The sequence below is a fragment of the Sminthopsis crassicaudata genome, chromosome 1 (assembly GCF_048593235.1).
Source record: "Sminthopsis crassicaudata isolate SCR6 chromosome 1, ASM4859323v1, whole genome shotgun sequence".
Lineage (NCBI taxonomy): Eukaryota > Metazoa > Chordata > Mammalia > Dasyuromorphia > Dasyuridae > Sminthopsis > Sminthopsis crassicaudata.
The window spans coordinates 291,358,152-291,385,486 of NC_133617.1; the positions used below are offsets into that span (position 1 = coordinate 291,358,152).

The 27,335-nt window shown below is 36.7% G+C and overlaps 1 protein-coding gene across 1 annotated transcript in view; it reads left to right on the forward strand.

Moving 5' to 3' along the window:
- The first annotated feature begins 10,945 nt into the window (after positions 1-10,945).
- ZBTB10 (zinc finger and BTB domain containing 10) overlaps positions 10,946-27,335 on the forward strand; it is a 55,679-nt gene continuing 39,289 nt past the window's right edge. Inside the window, 3 exon segments of the mRNA XM_074278957.1 lie at positions 10,946-12,037; positions 12,039-12,059; positions 20,119-21,037. Coding sequence (XP_074135058.1) covers positions 11,054-12,037; positions 12,039-12,059; positions 20,119-21,037 — 1,924 coding nt within the window. The 5' untranslated portion in view covers positions 10,946-11,053.

The window sequence follows — 27,335 nt, forward strand, 5'->3', positions numbered from 1 at the left end:
ATTCTAATGGCCGGGAGGCATAACTTTGCACAACACCACACCAAAAGTGGCTCAAAAGTAATAGCTGGTCAGGAACTCCTAAAGTCTGAATTATCACCCCACTCTAGTAGAGGGGGAAAAAAAAACCCCGACTCTTCCATTGTATTTAAAAAACATTTAGATATCATAGTTTGAGCTGTATGGAGCATATGTTTACAATATCCTTATCCATCCATACTCTTCTGCCCAGTGGCATATTTAATAACAGCTATTCCTTTATATGTGACATCAGTGGTGATGTCTTCAAAAACTGAAGTAGAAATGTCAGTTGTTGTATTTTCTTGATTGTCCACACTTGCTAAAACTTCATCATTAGTGATGCAAGTAGGATGGCATCTCTGTAGAATTATTTTTCTGATATGAGGACGGTGACCATCTAAAAAAATCTTCAGAGCAATAGAAAATTGGGATCATAGATTTAGAGTTGAAAGGGACCTTTGAAATGAGTAGGGCCACTCCCACCACAGTATTTCCATATAAAACCTTCCCTCATTTTGCAAAAATAAGAAAGTTGAAGTCTACAGAGGTATAATGACTTTCTCAAAGTCACACAAGCAGTAATTCAACTCAACAACCATCTATTAAATGCTTGGTTCTATCTGGAACTTTGAGGATAAAAAAGACAAAAATGACAATAGTTGTCATTTTCAAGGGCTTTGCTTTTTTTTTTTTTTTTTTTTAATTTTTTTATTATATATATATATATATATATATTTATAATATTATCCCTTGTATTCATTTTTCCAAATTACCCCCCCTCCCTCTATTCCCTCCCCCCGATGACAGGCAATCCCATACATTTTACATGTGTTACAATATAGTCTAGGTACAATACATGTGTGTGAATATCATTTTCTTGTTGCACAATAAACATTAGAATCCGAAGGTACATGCAACCTGGGCAGACAGATATTAGTGCTAACAATTTACATTCACTTCCCAGTGTTTCTTCTCTGGGTGTAGCTACCTCTGTCCATCATTGATCAACTGGAAGTGAGTTGGATCTTCTTTATGTTGAAGATTTCCACTTCCATCAGAATAAATCCTCATACAGTATTGTTGTTGAAGTGTACAGTGATCTTCTGGTTCTGCTCATTTCACTCAGCATCAGTTGATTTAAGTCTCTCCAGGCCTCTCTGTATTCCTCCTGCTGGTCATTTCTTACAGAGCAATAATATTCCATAACCTTCATATACCACAATTTACCCAACCATTCTCCAACTGATGGACATCCATTCATCTTCCAGTTTCTAGCTACAACAAAAAGAGCTGCCACAAACATTTTGGCACATATATGTCTCTTTCCGCTCTTTAGTATTTCTTTGGGATATAATCCCAGTAGTAGCGCTGCTGGGTCAAAGGGTATGCGCAGTTTGATAACTTTTTGGGCATAATTCCAGATTGCTCTCCAGAATGGCTGGATTCTTTCGCAACTCCACCAGCAATGTATTAGTGTCCCAATTTCCCCACATCCCCTCCAACATTTATCATTATTTGTTCCTGTCATCTTAGCCAATCTGACAGGTGTGAAGGGCTTTGATTCTAAAGGGGAGGGGGAATACAACATGTAAACAAAAAACACAGGAAGTAGGTTTGAATCAGGAATGAGTTCATATAGGAGGTAATATCTGAGTTGAGATTTTAAGAGGCAGAATTGAGCAAAGTGAAGTATGGCTAAAAAGGAAGATGGAAGCCAGATTGTAAAAGGCTTTTAAAAACCAGGCTAGAGAGTTTGTATGTTCTCAAAGTAATTAAAGATTTAAGTATGCAAGTGATATGGTCATATGCTTAGGTAGTTAGAAATATGCTTTAAGAATATGTGTGAAGACAGATTGAAAAATGGGGAAGAGGCTAACAAAAGGCTATTGCAATGGTCAAGATGAAGTTATAAGGGCATAAAATAGGTAATGGCATGTAAGAAAAGTGGAAATCGATGAGTGATGATTGGAAAGGTAAAACGAAAAGGATTTTGGCAATTGACTAGATCTGCAGGAGAGTGAAGAGTCAAGCATGGCTCTAAAGCCATGCATCTGAGTAATAATCCTAAGGACAGCAATGCTCCCAACAGAAATATAAGAAAACCTGGGGCAGAAGTGGTTTGGGGGGGGGGGAAAGATAATGAATTGTGTTTTGAAGTATCTATGAAGCATCTAGGTGACATTGTCTAGCAGACATTGTAGAAAAGAGCCTGGAATTCAGGAGGGAGATGAAGGCTGTATAGTTTCCTTACATAGAATAGATATGTAGGATAACTGAACTCATGGCAATTGATGAGAAAAGAAAGTCCAAAACAGAACAGAAAAGGGAGAAGGGGATGATACAGTACAAACAGTAAAGGAGATGAAGAATGAACAGAAAGAGAAGAGGAAAAAAATCAAGTAATGTCAAAAAGGAAAAAAAGATAAGCAAGTAAGAGCCCAAGACTTTTTCACTTCAAATCCAGCACTCTTTCTACTACAATATACCAACAATTTCTGTTTGAAATGATTCTGCATAGTCCTTTCACATTTCACACATGGTCCTCTTTATGGTCAAGAGTTTACATTTGTGAGACAGCTGGTGAGGGTTAGGGCCCCAGCCATGGAACAAAGCAAAGTTAACTCACCCACAGGGGGAATAAAACCCATGACCTTGGCCTCATTAGCACAGTGCTTTAACTAAGTGAGCTAAGCAGCCACAGACTAAATATTTACAGTAGACCCACTAAAATAAAATTTTAAAATGTTATGTGATGTTATAAAATGCAATTTAATAAAAATCTAAACATTAAATCTCCATTATTGTTTCATTTACTTTATAATTGTCTAAAAAAAATGAAAATTTTTAGCATAGAATTTACATACAAGGAAGAGGCTAATCTAATTTCCACTTTATCTACTATTAGAGAATAAATCAATGAGCAAAGTCATGTTAGAATAGTGATTAACCAGAAAACAGAAAGGGAAATCCCAAAATGTTTTACTTTTCTTCTAGCATAAAGAACTAGGCTAAGCTCTGGGGTTAGAGACAAAAATAAAACAATCCCTGAATCTCTGCTTTGCTTTACCTGTTTGATCTTGGGCCAATAACTTAACCTCTTCCAGCATCCTCTTCTATAAACAGAAAGGGGTTGGCCTAAATGACTTCTTAAAAGTTCTTTTCAGCTGTAAATTTACAATCCTACAAACCCTTAAAGAGCTAATATTCTATTAGAGAGTGGGAGGGCCAGAGAAGGAGTTCAGATTGAAGAGTTATTTTACTCTGAGGTTAACCTTTAATGCAAGCCTGAAAATCTTAAAAGTGATCATCCAATCTTTGAAGGCCTCTACTGAACAATCTAACTACTTGCCAAGGAAACTGGCTTTTGGCTAACTCCAGTGATTACCAAGTTTTCCCCTGCATTCAGCCCAAAATTGCCTTTTTGTGACTACCATTAATTACACCTAGTTCTGCAACTCTGGGGCCAAACAGCACAAAAAGCATAATAAATGTTTACTGAATAGAATTAAAGTGTATCTTTATAGGCTGTATAAGCATATATGTAATACCCTATGCTCTCAGAAGCAATAAAGCCATCATGTCTTCCTCTCTTCAAACCTTCTCTTACTTAAACATTCTTACTTTTTTTTTTTTTTTTTTATTTAATAGTTTTTATTTACCAGATATATGCATGGGTAATCCTACAACATTGACAATTGCCAAACCCTTCGTTCCAATTTTTCCCCTCCCCCCTGCCCAGATGGCAGGTTGAACAATACATGTTAAATATATTAAAATATAAATGAAATACAATATATGTATATAGCACTCCTACTTTCTAAAAGGTAATTCTTATGGCATGAATTTATGATTTCTTAACCAACCTGATTGTCCTTCCCTGAAAGTTATCTAGATATCTAAAAGGAATCATGAACTGAATACAGTACTCCAACTGTAGCCTGACCTTAGCAAAGCAGTGCACCACCCTTACTTCCTATTTTTTGATAATATGCCTATCTCAATTCGGCCTAAGACTGTAATATCTTTTTTGGATCCTATTTCCCATTCTTGACTTTAATTGGATTGGCAGTCCACTAAAACCATAAGACCTTTTTCAGATACACCATCTAGTTACATACTTCTCTTACCTTGTTATTATGAAGTTGCTTTTTAAAGTCAAAATTTAAATGCTGCATGTAAAACTGTAAAGAGAACCATAGTTTAAGTGAGCTTGATGCTAAAAGATATTTTCAAAGTCCTTTTACACAAAGAAAATAATCTGATTTGTTTTATTAATCTCTATTTTGTTAATGAACAACATATATGTAAAGTAAAATTAACATACAACAAACTGAAAGGAAGTGGTCTGAAGGCCAGAAATGCAGATGAAAGATGGCGGAAGTCTTTATTATCAGGTTATGGAGACTATACTTTCTTTTGCAGGCAATACAGGTGGGGAAGAAGAGTGAGGCACTGAAGGCTTTAGAGTAGGGTAGGGACATTATTAAGCTTTTACTATTAAGGAGATTATTTGGGAAGGATGGACTAGACAAAGGAGAAACAGGAGCTAGGAAGATCAGTTAGGAGACTCATGTTTATTGGGATGGGTTAAAATGTGGAGGTAGTCTTGAAATCAAACTTGAGGGTGTTTCCTACTTTTAGTTTCATAATCACTAAAATAAAACTTTTACAGAGTTTCTGTAAAACATAATAAATAAAAATAAAATCACCATATGTTTTTAGAGTCTGAGTAGCTTAATATAAATTTAATTCGTTAATTCTCATAACCTTTGATATGACTTCCAATTCTAAAACTGTGATTTGATGATTATGAATGGCACATAAAATCTTGGAAGATAGCCTCCTTCAATTCCAGACTCAATCCAAAGCTTTAATTCATAGGTGAATTTGTTCAAGATTTTATGTGTATTAAAATTAGGAAATAAAGACAAAATTTAGTTGAAGAATGAAGCTTAAACAATGATACCTGGAATTCTCATACCCTAAGATGACAAAGAGATGATCCTGAGGTACTTGACAAAAAATCATTAATATCAACAGAAAAAATAGCTTTTTTATTAAATTAGGATCAGGAAAAAAGTATTTCATTCTAAGGTACTAAAACAGTGTTAATTTAAAAAAATTAGGATTATACATTTAGATATTCTGCAATTTGAAATACAGCAAGCAACCATGTATTATGCAACACTTTTAAACATACAATAAATATGTAATTTAATTGCTAAGGCAATTTACACTAGTACATGATGCACTAAAATGGCAACCTGGAGTCATTATAAATATACTATTTACCTCTTCTGACTCATTGAATGACTTTAGGCAAGTCATTTAACTTAACCTGTCTATGCTTCTGTTTCTTAATTTGTTAAATGAGGATAATTGCCATCTCTTATATAATTCATATGGTTGTTGTGAGAATTAAATAATGTCAGTAATTCACTTGAAGTGGCTCAGAAAGACATTAATAACAAAGTATTACTAATATATTTTAATTACATAATGAGGCACCTTAACAGAAAAAAAAAAGCTGGCCCAGGAGTCAGAATGATTAAGGTACAAGCCTTTCTCTCTGGCACATAATAGCTGTGTGACCCAGGGTAAATCAACTAATCTCTCAGTGTCCCCATGCAACTCTCTAATACTGAAAGCTGAATAGCAATGGTGAGATCTTTACTGGTAAACGATGCTTCTCTTTACACCAATGAAATCACAAATCTGGTCAGCAAAAGTTATATACATAGTGCCAAAATTTAGCACACATTTCAATTCAGTAGTTTAGGATATACTTTTTCCCTGTTCTCTTTAATCAAAAGAGAAAAAAATGACTAATTTCACAACAAAGAACAGCATCCTAATAGACAAGCAAGTAATTGTATGGACAAAGTCACTGGTTACTCTGTGTTCTCTGAAATGTGTGTCAATACTTAATAACTGATTTTTCTTGCTGTGCTACCCAGTACCTGGACAATTTTCAGGGCAATGGTAGGTGTAGATAGTTTGGTTAGACATGTGGAGATCAACAGTGAAACCAGGTCTTGCTACAATAGCTCAGTCCAGTTGATTCTGAGCAATAGCAGTGCAGGATCAAGGTGACCTATGGCTGCTTTAAATAATCCACTGGAAGATCAACTGAGGATAGGAAATTAGGGGACACCATCAAAGTGAATGGTTTTGATACCTTAGTCCAATATACTTGGGAGCCCAATTAGGTACACCAATTAGGCCCCCAATCTGTCTTCATTATTTCCTTTAGATAAATACTTTTAAGGTATTTAAAGTTTCTAACTCTATAGTGCAAGGTAAGAAGCAGCAAAAATTTAAGCATATTATAAACTGGGAGATTTAAATGTTTTCTACTTATATTAATTTAATCAACAATCAATAAACATTTATTAAGCACCTAACAGGTGCCAGGTACTATGCTAACCACTAACTTACTTGTTTCACAGTGACATTCTATACAGTGTGGCATAGTAGAAAGGAAAGTAGACAAGTGAAGACAGCTTTGAGTCTGCCACTTCTTAGTTTTTTGCTGTAGACTAAATTGCTTATCCTCTATGAGTTTCAGTTTCATTTTAAAAAGGAGAAAAATTAAAATTACTCTATCTCAGAGGGCTATGAGAAATAAATGATATATATGAAAGAATTATTTGGAAATCCATAATATGCTATACAAATAAAGGCCATTATTGGAAGGCTTTGCTCTTTCTTAGTTTAATTTTCAATTTGTCATCTTAAAACAATGAAGGACTTCTACAAGTTTTTCTTTCTATAAACCACCCTGTGCCCTACAAGTTTATCATAAAAGAAAAAAACTTAAAAGCATTAATTATGAAAAAATTCAGTGTCACTCTGATTCAATTAAGCTTGTGTATATAGGGAAGATGGTGATAAGAAAACCCAAGAATGGATCTTTGGGACCTTAAAAAGATTTAAAGGCATTGAGCTAGTAGTTCCAAAAGGTTTACAGTTTAAAATGTATTCAGAAACAAGTGACTGATGAACATAAATTATATAGCAGTGGAGTAATAATTATCACACAAAACAGACTCAAGTTTAATGAGAAAAAACATCCAATGAACCATAACTATTTACCCTACCTATTGTTTTTTTAGTAGGGTCCAGTGGTTTGCATCTAGATCTAAAGTGGGGCTCTCCCAGTTTCCTGGGGTTCCCCAGTAGAGAGGGAATTTCCTTAATCTGGTAGAACCCCAAAAGGAAATGTAGGTTAAGGGTTAGAAGAGAGGCTATTTGCTAGCAGGAATTTGGAAAAAGTGGGGAAATTCCTGTGTGCCCACTTAAGAGAATAGGGGATCCCCATTTGCTTATCAGATTTCTCTCAATAGAAGATACTGAGTATATCATGTCACCCCTCCTCTGCTCCATTTCTATCATCCTTTCTAAAATCAAACTCAAAAAGGCTGTTTCCAATAACTCGGTAGCTCAAGTTGATTGATCAACAATAGGTCCCAGGCCAAGCCCCACTTAGTCATTGTTTGGATCCAGATTGGCTCAGAGTGAATGTTAATAGCAAAGGTTTCTGTTAAGGCCAAAAACCCTGAGGGTCTTCCTTCCCTGATGGATTTTTTGTTTGTTTTTAAAATAGGTAAAGCAGGCTATTCTCAGGCTCTTTACTTACCTAGCTTTAACCATTGATTGGGTATTAACTCAGTCTAACTGAGACCTGTTAAAGACCTTAGCTTCTTAAAAAAAGGCCAAGGTCTCTCACATAGTACCCAGAATCATCTCCCCTAGCCCCAACTGTATTTTAGCCAGGAGTATGATGGCTCTGGAGGAGTGTGGCTGGTGACTTCGCAGAGCCCTCTCCCTCCAATCCTCCAAATCCAATTCATTTGCATGTCTTGGCATCACCTCATCATGGTCTTCCAAAATGAAGAACAAACATTAAGTTATCTTTTTTGGACCTCTATGCAAACAATGTATAAGGTGTTGGGGAGCTATCTGGATGCTAAGGAATAGGGGATTTTGCATTCTATCAACTGGATAATCACATATCACCAGTTAAAATGTCCAGGTTTAATACAATAATAGGTAGAAGGCAATGTGCACTGTTACAAAAACATTCACATCAAAGTTTTGTTGTTTTTGCCAGAGAAAAACTTATCTTGTGTGATGTCTAAAATTTTTGTTTAGGGGGGAGGGAAGGAAAATTCATTATCGAACACACTAAACACAAATCCAAAATTTCATCTTATTAACCTGACTCTGGAAAAGTTACTAACGGGCAAAAGTCACAAAAATTAAGACAATCTATTTCTTTGTAAAATGCCAATTTTTTTTTAATAAAGGAAAAAGAAATGTACTATTAATATACTAAATGGTTGTCCATCCGAAATAATGGAAACATATCAGATAGTCTTAAAATGTACAGTTTATTTCTAGAATATGGTGATAATGCCAAAGACTAAAAGACTATTTAACCAATTCAGAAAGGGAAAATAACAAAAAACCCTCAAGTTCCCCGATCGCAAATTATATACTTAACCAAATCATCTTTATTACTGATCAGCAGGTGAGCCAAATAAAAAGGTAGATACCATTTAAACATTTTACTTGAAATTGCATTGTATTAAATGAAAATTGCTTTTGGTAGATGACTTTCTAAACCAATGAAATTGACATGCTAATTAAAAATGTTAAATCGTAAAATTTCTTTCAGTAAATCTTTTATTTGTAAGCAAATTAATTTGTAATGATATTGTTTTCTAAGATTTCATAATTACTTCAACATACAAGGCTGTTTTATTTTTTAATGGGGATACAAAAAAACTAAATTGCAAAAAAAAAAAAAAGTACATTAGCCATGGGGCAAAAATCTCACAGTTACAAAAATAAAATACTTAAAACTTTAAAGGCTTCTATTCAAATCTCAACTATGCAACTACTAGCTAAATGACACAGGACAAGTGATTAACCTTACAATGCCCCAGCCAAGACTCTTACAATTATATACTAAAGCAGAAGAGTTGTAGGAGTTATACTTGTAGAGGGAGTTCCCTAAGCCAATGTAACAGAGTAAAACCATCAACTTTTTGAAATGATTAAAAAAAAAAAAAACAACAACAACAACAAACCCAGAAACTTCATATTTGAAACAATAATTTTACTTGAAAATATCTTGTGAAATTAACGAGTCCACATTTAAAAACACAGGAGTTCGATTTATTAAACATTAGACATTAAACAAGCACTTTTACCTACAATAATGATATTCCTCAATTGAGTAAAAAGTCGGAAAACTTTTTCTAATACTATATTAAGGCAACTATTTTCATCTCAAATATGTCCCTCTAATTACTTTTGAATTATTGTAATGTGAAACCATTCAAGCGGTTATTTTTTTTAAAATGCAGACTGTTATCTTAAATGCAAAATCTTCTGTGCCACATACCGTAGAAGCTGACTCCTCCCCACTCCGGGGAAAACCCTGCCTAATATTTATAACGTTATGACATACTGTAATACTCACAAGGTGGTTGTAGAAGTATAAACACAACTGGAGTTATCTGATTGGCTGCCGGTGATGTAACACCCATGTCAATACTTCCCAGAGAACGCACGTGTTCGACCTTTTATTTAAATTTCCATTTCATCACAGCAATAAGACACTCGGGGCGGTGCATTTCTGTGAAATGATTATTGCCTTGGGCCCGGGGTGCTGCCTCCCTCACTCCCTCACACGCAGACACACACAGACACAATGCATCAGTGGAGGTGTCCATGGTGCAATCATCTCACTCCAAATTCATCGCCCGGTCCAGCCTTTGTGAAAGGACCAAAATAAGTTCAGTTACTTAGGGTACTCCCACCCACCGCGGGCCAAAAGCGAAAGGCTGTTTAACTCGGCTCCCTACGAGGAGATTTATTTTCAAAACACTTCGTCCTATGGTGGTTAGCTCGCGGCTTGAGAAAAGGAAAATGGGCTTGCAGGCAGGCGAGCCGGGGGCGAGAAGGTGCGACTGGTCTGGAGAAAACACACCATAACCTGACACTCGCCAGCTGTTCCTCACGGCCTTTCTCCTCTTCTCACAGACCAGGCCCCCTTCCCTTCTAGCCCCCAATAATCCTCTCACCTTCTTGGGTGACACCTCCCACGCCCCACTCACCTCCTCCACCCCCGCCCCTACCCCACCCCCACCCCCCCGGTCCGGCTTCCTTTCCGCTCCCCCCACAGGCCCAGCCCAGCCCCTTTCCCGTTCCCCAGGCGCCCCCCCACCCCCAAGCCCAGCCCCCCTCCCCAGCCCGGCCCCCACCCTCTCCCCCTCCAGCGGTTACTGCTACCCCGGTGCATTGTGGGCGCACAGTCCGTTGTTCATTTGCCATTCGACCTCCGCCAGGGCCTGGTCGGACGGAAACGCTCCGCCGGGTTCATTGTCGGTTTTTTATATGGTGGAAGCCGGCCGCCCGGCGCGCCGCGGGTCCTCTCGGCTCCGGAGGCTGGCGGCGGGGTCCGGACTCGTGCGCCCCGGGAGAAGGCTCTCTCTTTTCTCTAGCGTGCGGAAGAGGGCAAGGGAGGGTCTCCTTACTCTCCGCCTCTCAACTTTGAAGGCCCCACGCACCCCCGACTGCCTCCTCCTTCACCGCCGCCGCCACCACCACCGTCGCCGCCGCCGCCGCCGCCGCTGCCTCCGCCACCTCCCCCCGCCCCCTAACCTTTCCCGCGAAGCGCTTTTCGAAATCGCCACGGAGGGGGGCGGAGGAGGAGAACGGCCCAAGGAAGAAGCCAGGCGAGCGCCAGACGCGTGAGAGGGACCGTGAGCGCGAGACCGGAGGGAAGGGAGGGGGGAGAGAAGAGGAGCGCGAGACCCGGGCGTGAGGGGCGGGGGTAGGGGGTGGGTGGGTGGGTGGGAGGGGGGCGGGGGAGAAGGAGGAGGAGGAGGAGGAGGAAGAGGAGGAGGAGGGGGGGGGAGGCAAAGAGAGGGAGCGCGCGAGACGGGGGCACGGAGCGAGCGCGAGACGGAGCTCGAGACCGGGCGCGAGCCGGGGGCACCGGGCGGCTGCGGCGGCGCGCGCCATGTTCGCTGAGATGAACCGCAGGACGCTGGCGTTCCGAGGAGGCGGGCTGGTCACCGCCAGCAGCAGCGGCGGCGGCTCCACGAACAATAACGGTGGCGGCGGAGAGGCCTCGGCCTGGCCGCTACAGCAACAACCGCGGCAGCAACAGCAGCTCAATGGGCGGGGGGCGGACGAGGAAGTGGAACTGGAGGGCCTGGAACCCGAAGACCTGGAGGCCGCCGCCGCCACGGCCGCTCCTGCCCCTGCCGCCGCCGCCGCCGCCGCCGCTGAGGAAGGGAAGGACCTGCTTCTCGCGCAGGACGGGGGCGGCCCCGCCTCGCTGGGCGGTGGCGGCGGCGGCGGCAGCAGCGGCGGCGGCGGCGCCGGGGGCCCCATGATCCCCGAGAGGAACCGCCGGACTCTGGCCTTTCGTGGAGGCGGTGGTGGGGGTCTCAGTAACAATGGCAGCGGCGGCAGCGCGGAGGCCTCTGCGTGGCCCCCGAGGCACTTCAATGGGCGGGGGACGGCGGACGAGGACCTCGAGCTGGATGTGCTGGAGGGGAAAGAGTTGGTGCAGGACGGGGCGTCCCTGAGCGACAGCAGCGAGGACGAGGAGGAGGGGGCGAGTCTGGGCGACGGCAGCGGGGCGGAAGGCGGCAGCTGCAGCAGCAGCAGGCGGTCGGGAGGCGATGGGGGGGATGAGGCGGAGGGCAGCAGCGTGGGAGCCGGGGAAGGAGAGAGCGTCCAGCACTTCCCGCTGGCCCGGCCCAAGTCCCTCCTGCAGAAACTGCACTGTTCTTTCCAAACCTCCTGGCTGAAGGAGTTTTCCTGGCTGCAATATTGCCAGGACACTGGCCTCATGTCCTGCTCCTGGTGCCAAAAGACTCCCGAGGATGGGGGCAGTGGGGACTTGCCCCTAGTGGGCCACGATGAGCTTTCGAGGGGGACTCGTAACTACAAGAGAGCCCTCCTTCTCAGGCACCATCTCTCCGCCGAGCACAGACCTCCACGAATCCAACACGCAGGTACATATCCTCTACTTTTCCGGACCCTTTAATCCAGGAAGGCTTATTCTCCCCAGGAACTCCCCTTTTTCCATGTAAGGGTCTTTCTAATTGTAAGCTTTGAGGGGGAACCATTTTGGGCTGGGGGTTCGGGGGAGCAGTGTTGGGGAATAGTTTTTGAAATCTTTGGGTGACTGACTATTCTAATTGTTGTGCAGAATTAGCGTTAAAGACTAGTTTTACCTTCTGTGACTAATAAGCAGATTGCTTTGCTATATCTTATCTGATTGAATCAAGATTAGGTTTCCTTAGGCACTTTAAAGGTTGCAGTTTCTCACTTAAAAGATTGCAATTTCTATTCATCTAAGTTTATCAGTACTGACTACCCACTTAAAATATACCAGTGACTTTATGGCTCCTGACTATTGTTAAGATTGAATGCTGAGCCATGTCTGAATATTAGTAACCGATTTGGAAATGATAGCCTTCTACTTTTAGGATGTTCCTTTCAGTAATTTTTTGTATATTCCGGATAATTTGAACAGATGGCATTAGGAGTTCTTTCAACTAAAGCACTTTGTTTCTGACTAGTGAATTTTTTTCCCCACTCATCTCCTTTGCTTTAAAGAAATCTTGTTTACAGGCTTTATCTCTGGGCGATGTTCTTTTTCTTAAACTTAAAATAGCGTTTGAAGGTTGCCTATATTAGATATCCGTGTTGAATGGTATGAACAGATACAACAATATTTACACCAGGCTATTGACTTCAACGTTTTCGTTTCCAAAGTAATTAATAATTTGCTAATGTGACATAACTCAAGGTTAGACCAGTTTTGTGGTGGCATTGAGCTGCATGAAATTATTACAGGAGTCAAAACATATATAGTATAGACATTTGAAGTTCAGGCATGTCATCATGATCTTATCCAGCTTGAAGCTAAGCTGGTTTGAGGATTTGGTGGAACACATGTGTTTCACTTAGTAGGTAGGCTTCATCTTTAGAGGCAGTTGTTACAACGTCACTAAATTATACAGATGTAGTCTCAGATGTATTTATTCACGTCAGTGCAGTGAATTGAAGTGATTCAGAGATCTCATTTTGCAGTTTCTCAGGTTCTTAATGATAACAGCACAGGAGTTAATCAGAAGTAAAAATTTCAACTTAATGTGTAGTCTTAAGTAACCAAATAAGTTAGTGTAGCCTAATAAATAGCGTTACTAAGCTTTTTACCAAGAGACAATGACATATAATGACATAAATATTAGTTGGCTAAGAGATATCTCTGAGCCTCTGTATAGAATCAAGACTTTGGAATTCATTCCTTTTTATTTATTTGTTTCATTCTTTTTTATTAAGAGGCCTTATTAGACTATAGAAAATATTGTTCAATTTCTTTATTTAACTGAAGTTAAGCCCAAATGATCTGCTCAAGATCACGAAGCTCAGAATCAGAAAACTAATATCGGATCTCCTAACTCTCCTAGTCTAGTACTTCAAAATTAAAGTTGTTGTTGTTGTTGTTGTTGTTTTATAATTGATATGGTACAGAATTCAATTTGGAGATAGGGAAAGGAAGGTTCAAATTTTGGTCTCTGGTACTTTACCTTTTGTAACCTTGGGCAAATCACTGAATCTTTCTGGATCTTAGTCTTCATTTATAAAATGATGGGATTGAGCTAAATCAGGAGTTCTTGACAGGCTCTGGGAACTAGTAATTTGAAAACTAATTTAAGTCTTTGTTTGCTTGAAATGCTATTTTATAGCCTTAACATTTTGAAAGGGATCTGTGACCCCTTCCCCCCACGCTCCCCCCCCCCAAAAAGTTAAACCCTTGGACCAACCCTCTGAACTAGATGCTATTTTTCACTCTTTTAAGATCTTGGGAGTTCATACATTTACATTTTGGCATACTTTATGTACCACACGTTTGTGTGGTAGGTTGTATGTAGCTCTGTATTGTTCTTGAGTACAATGCATTCTTAGTACTTTGTTTTCCATAGCTTGTACTTTTGGGGGGTATAGTCTTATCAGTCTTGAATTAGTGCTTCCTTATCTTACTCTTGATTCCTTCTGGTTGTGACCTATTTTATTCCTGTACCAGAACCAGGGAATGTTGCCCCTTTATAGGACAAATTTTACTCATGCCTAAAGACTGCTTGGACTGTCAGAATTCATCTAAATAATTTATTGTTAACAAATTGCAAACTTCTGACAGGTTTCACACCATTATTTTAGGTTAAATGCAAAATTGGGCTGCTAATTGCTTCTTTATAAGACAGTACCATAGTCAAAAGTGAGAACTGGTTATTGCGGGAGGTCTGAGTCTGTTCATGTTACTCCAGGTATTTCCAGGTGTTTAAATTGGCTTATCCTAAACTTCTGAGTAGTTTTTCCATTCCTTCACATTATTTGCTTGCAGTATTGTGCTTGTCCATAGGTGACTTTATTTTAATAAAGGTCAAAATTAATTCTTAGTATGTATTTGAAGGATTTAATTTGAGATAAGATGATTGTGTTTGAAAATAGGGGAAAGTTTTTAATTGTATAACTGAGGTAAGTTTTTTAATTTGAAGATTTTGAAAGTGGAAATTAAGGCAGTTTTTGTTTGTTTTTATTATAAGTAATGACAAAACACCTAAATTTAGTTAGTTTTTCAGACATTTAATTGACAGATCAGACTAGTGATTATTCTATTTGCTTTTGTTGATATTACATCAGAATCTGAGCTGAATATATCTGCTTTGCTTCAAACATCAGTTTTTCTCTTTCATTTGTCATAAATGGTTCCCAACACTTGAAATGTACAAATTTGAAACCAAGATCCTTACCCAGGGAGTAAGAGGGAGAAATAGTTAAAAGTTGTAGCTTGCTTAAAGCCAATTTGACTATCTAAATTCTCTAGCCCCCACGTCATGTTTATGTATTTCTTCAAACTGAAGTAATTTTTTATTATAGCAATCTTTCCTGTTATTAATTCTACTCACGTCTCTGCTGCCTTCAAGTTTATAGTAAGGCATTGGAAGATACAGGTGATAGGGACATGCATGATAAAACATCTCCTGGCTTCTAACTTAGATTGAAACATTTCTCCAGTTAATTTTTTTGAATTTTTGAAATATTAGAATTAGAATAATTTCTGTATGTGTAAGTGGTGTTTATTTTATAGCTGTGTAGTGTAGAAAGGACTCCTTCTAATTGAGAGAGGTACCATTAAGTAGCACTGATCTTAGGCAAGTTATTTGGCCTCTCTGGTCATCAAATGATACCCCATATACACTATGACATACTATACTATGCAGTATACTTTGTCTGATTTGGGGGAATTCATAAATCCATTTAATTATTACTTGTTAACAGTTAAAACCAAAGGGTGTCTTCAGTTATGATTTTTAAAAGGGTCTATATTCTATTACTATACATATCAAATATGCTTATGCTTTTTAGAAATCTAGGTTGAGAATAAAAGTATCTTGTTATTTATAAAAAGGAATCTTTTAAAATGTTGTTTGTTTCATAGTTTAACTTGGGATATGTAGTCTGAAGTTATTCTTTGGCAAGTGTAAATAATACCTATTAAAGTTTGCCATCAAATAAGTGAATTCCTCAGCATTTGTGAGAAGTCAATTGTGCTGGTAGGCTTGCTTAAACTTATTTTCAGTGAACTTAAAACAGTCTTGATGTTTTTGTTATAGACTTAGTCTCTTAACTAAATATATATAGTATATGTGTGTGTATATATGATAATAAAACATACACACAGATATAGATATATAAATTTTTTGCCTTAGAAATGATTTAAGCTTACTTGGTAGAAAATGTCATAAAATCTTTCCTTGATTATTTAGTGTCACTCATTTTTCAGGGTTTAGATCTACTTTATATCACTCCATATTTTAAGTATTTTCCTGGACATCACTACCATTAGTTTGTAGGAAGAGAAAAGAAAACAAAAACTCAGTTTTGCTATTTGGATTCACCTTCCTTTGTAGGAGGAAGCTGAATCTAACCTAAATTTTATTTTAGCCAGAATTTTTTTTTGGGGGGGGGGGGAGTAGAATTTTTGATCTTTCTACTTTGTTGACCAAATTATCTGGATACAAATTGGGTAAACAGTTGGAATGATGTGATCTTGGGGTTTTTGGATGGTCGTGAAATTTTAGTTTTGATCAGTTAGGAATCAAAAGCCACTTTATGGTTTTGTTGCAGAAAAATAGTAATATATAGCTGGTTAGCCTCATAGCACCTGTTTTCTTTTTCTTTATTTTTTTTAATTATCTTTTTAAGTTAATTTTATAATTATAATTTTTTTTGACAGTACATATATACATGGGTAATTTTTTACAACATTATCCCTTGCACTCACTTCTGTTCCGAATTTTCCCCTCCTTCCCTCCACTCCCTCCCCTAGATGCCCCATATATGTTAAATGTGCTATAGTATATCCTAGATACAATATATGGGTGCAGAACCGAATTTCTTGTATAGCATCTGTTTTCAAGACATTGGGGGGGGAGGGGGCATAAGTACAGCATGCACACAGTTTAGTTTCAGAGTAGGGTGTGTGTATGTGTTTCTTCAGATTGCTGCTGTAGATTGTTTTGTTTATGTAACATTCTTAGGGAATTATTTCTTTTCCTTTCATATGCATTCTCAGGTTTTAGTTTTATTATCATTTATTATCAGTTTTTAGTTTTATTAAGATGTTTTTAAGTGGGTGAGTTGTAGGAACTCTGTTAGATTTTTTTTTTTTTTTTTTTACCATTGGCTATTTCTTCCTCCGGTTACTCCCAGTCAACAAACGTAATAATAGATAAAAGTTTAAATTAGATTTTTAAAGCAAAAAATAGGGCAAAATATATAGTTGGTTATAGCTAGTGATATTCTGTAACGATTCTAAGTTACTTGTATTATCTCATTTGATTTTTATACCAACCCTGTGAGGGTAGGTAATTGATAGTACTTTCAACTTACATAATGCTTAAGAGTTTATAATGTTCTTTTTCTACAGTACTGTGAGTTAGATTAAGCAAGTATTATTGTCCTCATTTTACTGTTGAACGAGACCCCCAGATGGGAAAGGCAAAATAATTTATTTGCCCAATAAATTAAAGAATTACAAAACAAATATAGAAAGGTCTAATTCCACATCAAGCCATTTCCTAAGAAGTCTTACATCTAGAATTTTAAGTTTTATGTAGTCCAACATCCTTTATAGATGAAAAAATTGAGACTAAATGAAAGCCCAAGATCAGTCAAGTACATCCCAAACTTGTCTTTCTACCATAAATAGCAACTCTTTGTAGTTTCTTGTGATTACTTTCAGATTTCAAAACTACTAATTGGAGTACCACGTTAAAATAAGAATAAATATTAGACTGATTGTGAGGGGCCTCATAAGGTCACAAACTTTAGGAACCTAGGTTTTCTTAAATTAACTAACACAATTTTCTAAAAATGGATCTTTAAATTAGTTGATCTTTTCACAGAACTTTGTGTGCTTTTAAAAAGCAAAAACAAGCCACAAGAGGACTATTAGGACAAACCTGCTTAATTTCAGAGTAGAAATAGAACCAGTTGGGTGAAAAAGTTGCAAAGAGATAGAGATTTCAGTTCAGTATAGAGAGGAACTTTATAACAATTTGAGTTATCTAAAAATTTATTGGAAATAGCATTGGATTTGAAGCTTGTGAAAGGGCATTGCAAAATGTTTCTATGTGGCTTCAGGCAAATAAATTAACCTAATCTCTTAACTTCAGTAATCTTTATTCTTATCCTTGGCACTGGTGGTGTTCTGGCAGAGGCGGGATCACCACATGTAAGAAATATTATAGATATTAAAAGTGGGGGTTGATTCTCTGTTCCTTTTAGTTCTTTTCATGACTATACTTGTCTCAGAAAGTTACAAACTAATACTCTGCCCACTTGTGAAAGTCCTGAACTGAGTCTTCACATTGCTCTTATTCATCTAATTTTAATATTTAGGTAAACTTTTCTTTTAACTATTTTGGAACTTGAAACAGGCTAATCATGGGCATATTTGTGCTTAAAATTTTCACAATCCCACTTCTGCCTACTGATGACTTTAGGCCAAAGAAGAATCCTCCTACTCAGAATTTACCCCTTAACATGAATTTTTATGAAAAACAAATATAAAGCTTGGTTGACCTTTTAAAATTTATTGGTCTATTTTCTAATTTCTTCTAGGTTCCATCAAGAATTTGATAATTTGTGCTCTTTTTATTAAGTAATGTTGTCACTTTTTAATAGTGCTATGTAATTGCTGATTCTTGCTTTTAATATAATCCTCAAATTTCTCTTTGGGGACACGTGATTTAAAGGAAAAGCACTTCCAGTTTTTGTCCTCAAGAGTACACATCTTGACTTGACAAGCTTCAATTGAAGGGCATGTTTAACAGCTGCTAATAACAAACATATGGCACAGTGCTACTATTCAAATGTGAGTAGGAGGTATTGAACACAAAAGCAATGAAAACTTCTTTAAAACTGTTTTGATAACCAACTATTCCAAATAATGAAAAAAATTAATTTTACTTCAGGAATACTTTCCTTTGTGTCTATATTTGATGTGCCAAAATATATGGCACAACTTTTTAAAATCTGTGAATGACAGTAATTCTTGCCTTTATATGTAGAGCATAGAACAAATGCTAGAACTCATGTTCTTCTTTACCCAAAATTTTTTGGAAGGTGGTGGGGGTCAGGTCTTAGTATATAAAAAACTTGTTTGGTGAGTGAGGGCTCTCTCCACCTTTGCATAGTCACTACTCATCTTTTAACTTGGAGTCTTGGGCACTTGCTAGAGGTGCTGAGAGTTCCAGTGATTGTCCCTTCTAGTCATTCTGCTAATCTGTGATTGCAAGGCCAGCCTTTATGGATTGGTAACATTGCTTTCCTCATCATCTTTCCAGTTCAAAAAAATATATTTCTTTTTGAAAAAGAAGATGAATTCTTATGAGTAAAGTTGTATTTTTTTGGGAAGTCAGTTTTACCAAAAGCTATGCAAAAGTTTTTAACTGAAGCTAAGAATTATTGATTTCAAGATTTTTAAGTACATCAATCTATATTATATAGTACTTGAAGGAGTTATAAAAATACTTAATATTATCTGACTTATCTGTAGCAAGTACTACAGATATTCCTGTTAGATGAGGCAACCGAAACTCAACTGTGATTTGACTGGATACATGAGATTTTGAACCCACTTCTGTTCTGATTTAAATTCTCTTTCTTTCCACTTTGACAGTATGAGAATTTATAAGATTTATAATAGGCAGTGAAAGTTTTCTCATTCTTTTATATCTATGAATTAGGAAAAGCTGTGAATTAGGTACTAGAATGCTGTTCTAAATGCTGAGAATTTTCAAAATGGTGTAGTGTAAGGTTTATTTGTGCTGGCTGTTCATCCAGAAATACAAGTTTAAATCTTATTCTCAGATTAAAGCAAGTTTACAAATAGGGAAAAATAAAAATAAAGAAATTCTATTTGTCAAGTGGGTATAATAGAAAAAAATACTAGGATTAAAGTTAGGATTCTTGGGTTGGGTTTTTAGCTCTGATACTTAGCTTAGTTTCTACACCTGTAAAACATGGATAATGCTATTTAAGCTACTGTATAGGATTGCCTTGAGGAAAGAAAATGGGGGGAGGGGATGTTGAAATGGAAAAAAGATACCTTTGGACAACTGGTTCATAATCTTTGTGAATGGTAAAAGAATTTAGAATCATGAATTGAGTTCCTTAAAATGCCCTACTGTATCTGAAGCTTGATATGCTCCTTTCTAGTAGTTTCCTGAAATTGGGCCCATATTCAGTGTTATTAGGAATATTGGAACTCGGATTTTATTTTTTTCCTTAGGGAGAGAATGTCTTTTTTTTTTTTTCCCCATTTCTTCCTCACTTCCTTCTGAATTTCCACTCCACTTCCCAAGTGTGGTTACTATGAACAAGTTGGTCAGTTTTTCTTAAAGATTAGCAATACTGCAAATTATTCATTTTATTTAGGGTAGCATTGCAACTTTAGGAAATTAATCTCATTCATATTTGTTTTTCTAATTACAGGAATCAGAAGGCATACCATCAGAATCAACTAATGAAGAGGGATACTGTGATTATAACAGTCGGCCAAATGAGAACTCTTACTGTTATCAACTTCTTCAAGAACTGAATGAGCAGAGGAAGAAAGGCATTCTTTGTGATGTCGACATTGTGGTGAGCGGACGAGTTTTCAGAGCTCACAAGAACATCCTGGTTGCAGGCAGCCGTTATTTCAAGACTCTATATTGCTTTACAAACAAAGAAAACCTTCCAAATAAAGAAAACCGTAACCAAACCACTGTTACCCATTTAGATGTTGCTGCAGTTCAAGGTTTTTCAGTCATCTTGGACTTCTTATATTCTGGTAATCTGGTGCTTACTAGCCAAAATGCCATTGAAGTAATGTCAGTGGCCAGCTACCTTCAGATGACTGAAGTTGTTCAATCTTGCCGCAATTTTATTAAAGATGCCTTAAATATAAGCATAAAATCAGAAGCTCCAGAGTCTGTAGTTGTGGACTATAACCGAAGATCTATTAGTAGAGATGGTCTGCCTTCATCAAGAGATCAGAAGGTTGCCAGATTTTGGGCAACTCGAAATCTTACGAATTTGGCAAGTAGTATAAAAAGTGAAAATGATGGTTGCAGTATTGATGAGGGCCAAATAGAAAACTACCAAATGAATGACTGTAGTTGGGTCCAGGATAGTTCACCTGAAACGGCTGAGAGTGAATCCCATGGTCAATCAAAAGTATTTGTTTGGAATGACATGGGATCACAAGGAATTCAAGAAACTGGCAAAGCAAGGAGAAAAAACCAAACTACAAAAAGATTTATTTATAATATACCACCTAATAATGAAGAGAACTTGGAAGATTGCTCAGTGATGCAGACATCTGCTTCTTACCAAGAGGAGGATTTGCAATTTATTAAGGAAGAGCCAGGTAACTATCTTATAATTCTGTGGATTTCTGAATTTTGGCAGTTAAGTATTTTTAAAAGTATTCTAGAAAGACTGACCTCACTTTCCTCTCTTTTTGTTTTGTGCTTTTAGACAGTTGAGTATGGAAGTAAAAATAGTAGTTTATATTGAGTTTTGGATGTCCCTTAGTTAAACTCCAACTTGATCCAGAGCTATCAGCCAATGCTAAATACATATTTAACAACTAATATAAATAATTTTACTTTTCTGTTGAAATTACTTCATTATCCTTAGTCCACTTTAGAAATTTGTTAACTGTGGTATATATGATAGGAAAGGTTATAAACTAAATTGAGTTTGTTTAAATTCAGTACTCAGAATTAAAAGAGCAAGATGTCTCTCCTACTCTTTTTTTTTTTTTTTTCCTCCAAGATATGTCTTAGACTTGAAACTTTTAGGGCAACATGGGCAACATTTTCTTGCCCATGGGATTTTTATTCCTTTTGGGAGGGAAAGAGACTTGTGAGGTGAAGCAAGAGCAGCAAAGCCTTTCTATAGAAAGATTTTTGGTTGAGTTTCCTTTGCAATACTATCTGTTCCTAATTCCGGTTTATTTGAAGAAGCAGCCCAGTGGCTTTGAGGTTTCCTATGTATTCCTCAGAGTTGTCCACCACTGTCAGATATGATTTAATGCTTATGTTGCCTCAAAGAATTGTGACTTGCTGCATGTGTGATAGGCTTGAGAAATCTGGTTGCCAGTGGCAACTACATTAACATACCTGCAGTGACCATACTAGTATTGCCTTTCTGTTAGTAAAGAGGCTTGCTTTTTAGTTTCCTTAAGGGGAATACTTTCTGCTCTACAACTTTCCGTTTTGTTAAGAGTATGAACTAATTTTTAGGTGCTATTTTGATAGGTTTTTGTTCTTTTTTCAAAAGAAAGTGAATTTTTTCCACCAGCTTCTAATAATATAGGCAGTCTTGACAATTAGAAGTATATTAATAGGTAGAAAGATAGAAAAATTACTTTACTGGTATTGATGATGTCAGTAAGCATTTATATCACTTCTTCTGTCAAACATTGTGCCAAATGTTTTCAAAAAAGTTGGACTTGAAATAAGGGAAGAGCTGGATATTCTAGTGCTTATAAACTGTGGGCAATCTATTTAACCTCTAAATCTGTGAAGTAGGAGTAGCAACAATGGTAACATCTTTTATGAAGGTCAAATAAAATAAGTGTTAAATGATAGCTATTAGAATTTTTTGTTATTACTGGCTTTCTGTTAAATGGTTAAATTTAGATGAATCTTAGATGTGATCTGATCTCATTGTCCCGTACATATATATTTTTTAGATGAAGATCAAAGAATCGTAAACTGAGCCCAGTGAGTCAGAGACTTGCTTAGGGACAGAAGATTAGAATTGGAATCCTCTTGTCTCCTTTCTTTTTCCAATGCCTTTTGAAGCAATAAGCAAAAAATTTGTTCTTCCACATGATTTCTTTCAGTTTATCAATTTATCAATTGATGCTAAATAGCATTAATTCCTACATTTGGTTCTTAAATAGGTATAACTGGGGTTACAATTATTTCCATCCTCTGTTATCCTGTACCTAATTCCAAAATAGTTTTCAAACTGATAGTTGTAAGTTTGAAAGTTAACTAGATTCTTAGTAGCATAGATTTGAGCTGACAGGGACCTAACGAGTTTCATTTACCTGGAAAAAATGATGAATTTGGAGGAAGGTCTGGGATAAATTTCAGATTCTGCCTCTTATTTTCCTATGTAACTTTGATCAGGGCATTTTGTTACATCTGTTAAATAATGAGGGGGTTCCACTATATGTTCTTTAAACTTCCATATAGCTGGAAATTTTTGGCCCCTCAATTTCAGACAGATATCCAGGCCACTGAGCAGGATAGGAAGCTAGGCTTTGGGGCACCATATTTAGGATTCTTTTTATCTCATGTTCCTGTCAGTATTCTTAGAATGTGGCTTCCATAATTGAATATAAATTTCAGACATGGCTTCCAAATGAGACTATATTCTTTTTAGGAACATTATCTTTTTAGTAGATAGATTGACAAATCAGTGAATTTTACTTGCTACTCTTTTTTTTTTTTTTTTTTTATCTCTGTAGGCGCTAACCAGGAAAAAAATGTACCTTGAGGAGGTGTATCTTTAGGGGGACATTATAGGCATTAAAAATAGAAAAGTTTTAGTGTCTTTATTTAAAGACTGGAATTTTTGGAATTAATTCTAAGATTTCCTAATTATAGTTAAAATATACCTTGATGTTATATTTGAGAGAATAATTACAGATGAATTATTGATATAGAAATCTGAGGATTTGGAATTTTACAAATTGGCTTTCTCTATAAACTGCTCTTAAATTTTTTTACTTATTACAGTAGAGGTGGAACATTTTTAGATTAAGCTCTACCTCTTAGGTTAATGAAAAGGGGGTTTTATTTTAAAACTTTAAAAAATAGAATTTTTGTTTATAAAGTTAGTTTAAAGGTATTTTAGTGGACAAATAGGTATTTGTAAAATAAAAGGTACAAAGCTATCTAGCATTATAAAAAGATATAAAAAGTGCTCTATCAATATTGATTAGAAAAATGCAAATTAAAACAACTCTTGAAATAACCACCTCACATCCATCAGATGGGTTAACACAGCAGGAAAAAGGCACGATGGAGGGAATGAGTAAAAACAGGGACACTGATGCACACTGTTACTGGAATTGTGAATTGGTGTAACCATTCTTAAGAATGTTTTGGAACTATGCCAAAGAGCTATAAAGTTGTTTACTTTTTGACCCAGCAATATCACTAAAAATATAAAATAAAAAGGAAAATAACTATGTACAAAAATATTTATAGCAGTTCTTTTTGTGGTGGGAAAGAATTGGAAATTGAAGGGAGATGCCCATCAGTTGGAATAAATAGCTAAACATGTTGTAGAATATGATTATGACAGAATATTAACCTGGGAAAACCTATTTAAAGTGAGCAGAAGCAGGCAATTATTATATACAGTAACAGCAATATTGTTTGGATGGTCTCTCTCTATATATAAATTTCTTTTCCTTTTGGAGTGCAACATTTCACATATAGTTATTGCTTTCTAGATGAATATGAGAAACATTAAAGAGAATTTGGAACTCAGTTTTTAAAATTAAATCAATAAATAAGAAAATTTTAAAAAATTAGAGAAGCTGCATTAATTTTAGACAGAAGTGAAATTATCTTGGTTAGGTTTTGCCACGCCCTCTCCATTCCTCAGTCTTCTGTGGCTAAATATGTTAGAGAGGGTAAGACAGAGCTAGTGATTAACTGCTGCCTACTTCAATCTCATAGTATACTTGTTGAGGCAAGAGATTGTCTCAAGGAATATGGTTCTTTACTAGAGTAAACCGTAAGTGTTTAGTTTTATGTTATGTTTTACTACTTTAAAAATTGGTTAATATAGTTACATAGATGTCTCTTCCCCTTCCCTCTCCCCCTTGGTAAAGAGTGGAGAAATAGTGGATGGAGCCTTGGACCTATTGTCTAAAGACCTATATCTGATCTCAGCTACTTATTAGATTTATGATCTTAGGCAAGGCCTCTTGCCCAACTGTAAAAGGGGGATAATTAATAGCACCTACCTTTATCAAATAAAATATGTGTAAAATACTTTGTAGCACAGTAACTGGCACATAATAGGTTCTTAATAAAATTTCTCTCCTCCCATTTAGTCAAATAATTTAAATAATAATTTAATCATAAATTATTTAATAGATTAATAATCTAAACTCTAAAGCAAACACAACAGTTGCATATATCAGGTATACAGAAAGCAGAAACATTCTGGTTTTTTAAACTGCTATTTCATTAGCATTGTTCAGCACTTTTCAGTTTGCTTTAGCTTGGCTTTTGTAATATATACTACTACTTAATGGTATTTGTCTCAAAACTTTGATTTGAATCGATAGTCTAACCTATATAGCATTGAATTTACTATTTACTACACCAGGATCTCTCTGTTGACATGCAAATTCACAACATTATGTTTGATTCATTTCCTTTCCTTTAATTTTCATTTATTCCTAATGTTTTAAACTTCTCTGCGGTATCTCTCACATCTCTCCACTCCCTTATCCTTTGTCCCATATCTTAGAATATTTGCAATAACCTAATTGGTTTCCTTTTCTACAGGCTTTTCCTTTCCCAAACTGTTTCCTATATAAATCAGCACTCCTAAAACAGAATAACCTTGTTACAACATTTTTGGACTCCTTTTTTTTCCTTGAAGAAATAGAAAATCCTCTTCTGACATTTAAATTACTTCTTGGTTAGCTCTCTTTGATATGTCCTTCATACTATCTCTAAATCAAACTGGCTTGCTCTACCTGCTCTTAGAAATAACATTTTATTTCCTGACTGTCTTTGCCTAAAAAGTTCCATGTGGCCAGGTTATATACACTCCTTTCTCTCTGCTTGATAGTCTTTAATGTACAATTTAGGAGTCATTTTCTACTTGGAAATTGTCCTTATCTTCTAGTTATGAGCACTTTGTTTCCCTATTCAAATTACTTGGTATCTATTTGTTAGGTATCTGTTATATCTGTATGTAAGCTTCTTTCTTTAGGGGCAGGTACTATTTCTTTCTATTTATCTTTGTTTTCCCAGGGCCTTGCACATAATCAAGGTACTTCTTTTGAAATATTTGTTAAATTTGATCTTATATCTGTAAAACAAAGTCTTTACCTTAAGTCTTCCTATAGTTTTTGTTAGTTTTTCCCAATTACGTGTAAAAACAATTTGACAATTAAAAAAAAATTCTCACCCTTTTTTCCAGTTGAAGGAAGAAGCAATTTAATGTTACACATGTGACCATAAGTCTTTTTTTTATTTTTTTTATTTTTTTTATTTTTTTAGCTGAGGCATTTGGAGTTAAATGATTTAACCAGGGTCACACAGCTAAGACTATTGTCTGAGACTAGATTTGAACTCAGGTTCTCCTGACTTCAAGGCTGGTGCTCTATCCACTGCACTACCAGCATGACCAAATAGTGGAGTAAAAATATGATTAAAGTAATAGTACCTTGGATCATGTAGGTGGCACAGTAGTTAGAACACTGAATTTGTGGTCAGGAAGACTTCATGAAATCAAATCCAGATTTTGACACTTACTAGCTTTGTGACCTTGGGCAAGTCACTTAATCCAGTTTGCCTCATTTCCTCATCTGTAAGGTGAGCTAGAGAAGAAAATGCCAAGAAAACCCCTGGAGTCATGAATTGTCCAATACAATTGAAATGACTTAACAGTACTGCTTTAGAGCATTTTTAAAATATGGATTTAGGATCATAAGATTAATATTTTCCTAATAATAGGGCACAATAGAAATACACCAAAAACAAAAGTGTTGTCCTCCAAGTAGCCACTTAAAACATTTTTCAAACTCCTTCAGCCACACTAACCTATCAGTCTTTAGGCACAGGACATTCTCTCATGGTCACCTACCCTTTTTATTTCTCCTCTACTTTTAAAAAAAATGTCCTTTTACTACTTTTGTGCCATTAGCCCCAAGCTATCAATTTTATTGTTTGGGAGCAGTGATGTGAGATGGCCTAGAAGAGGAGCTGAGATTTGGGCCTGACCAAGAGTCAAGCTAGAGAAAGCCTTACCTAAAACACATCAGAAAGCTGACTGATACATGAGTTCTACATTGCCTATTTGCTGTAAGTGGCAATGAGTACATATAATTGGCTTGATGGCTACCTGTATTTAGAAAGATTAAAGAAATTACCTAATTCAAACTTGGCTTGAATTTTTAAAATTAAATTCTGCATTGTTCTTTGATTATATTTAATTTGTCTCACTTCAACATTATGGATCTTTTTTTCCTTAATAAAGAGTATCTTTTGAGTTTCTGAGGACCTGGTAGTGTTATAAAGAACACATAAGGCAAATAATCCATTGCTGAACCACATTCTCAAAAGACTTTCTAGCTTGGACCTATCAGATTGGCTAGAATATTTGCTTTGCTTAACTTTGGTTAAGTTATTTGTATTTATGCCTTGATTAAATAAGTCATTAGTGGACTTGATATAACTTTTAATTTGTGTTATTCTACATTTAAATGTAATTTTTCTTATAGCATTATTCCCTTATCTAGTTTCCTTCTTTCATTCCCCAATTCATTTTGCCTTTCCAGTCTTACCAAAGTGTTTAAAGCAAAGATCTGACCAATAAAATTCAGTGGTTTCCTTTTACTACTCGTAAGTTCAAATAAACTCCTGTGTTTGGCATTTGAAGTTCTCAATTTACCC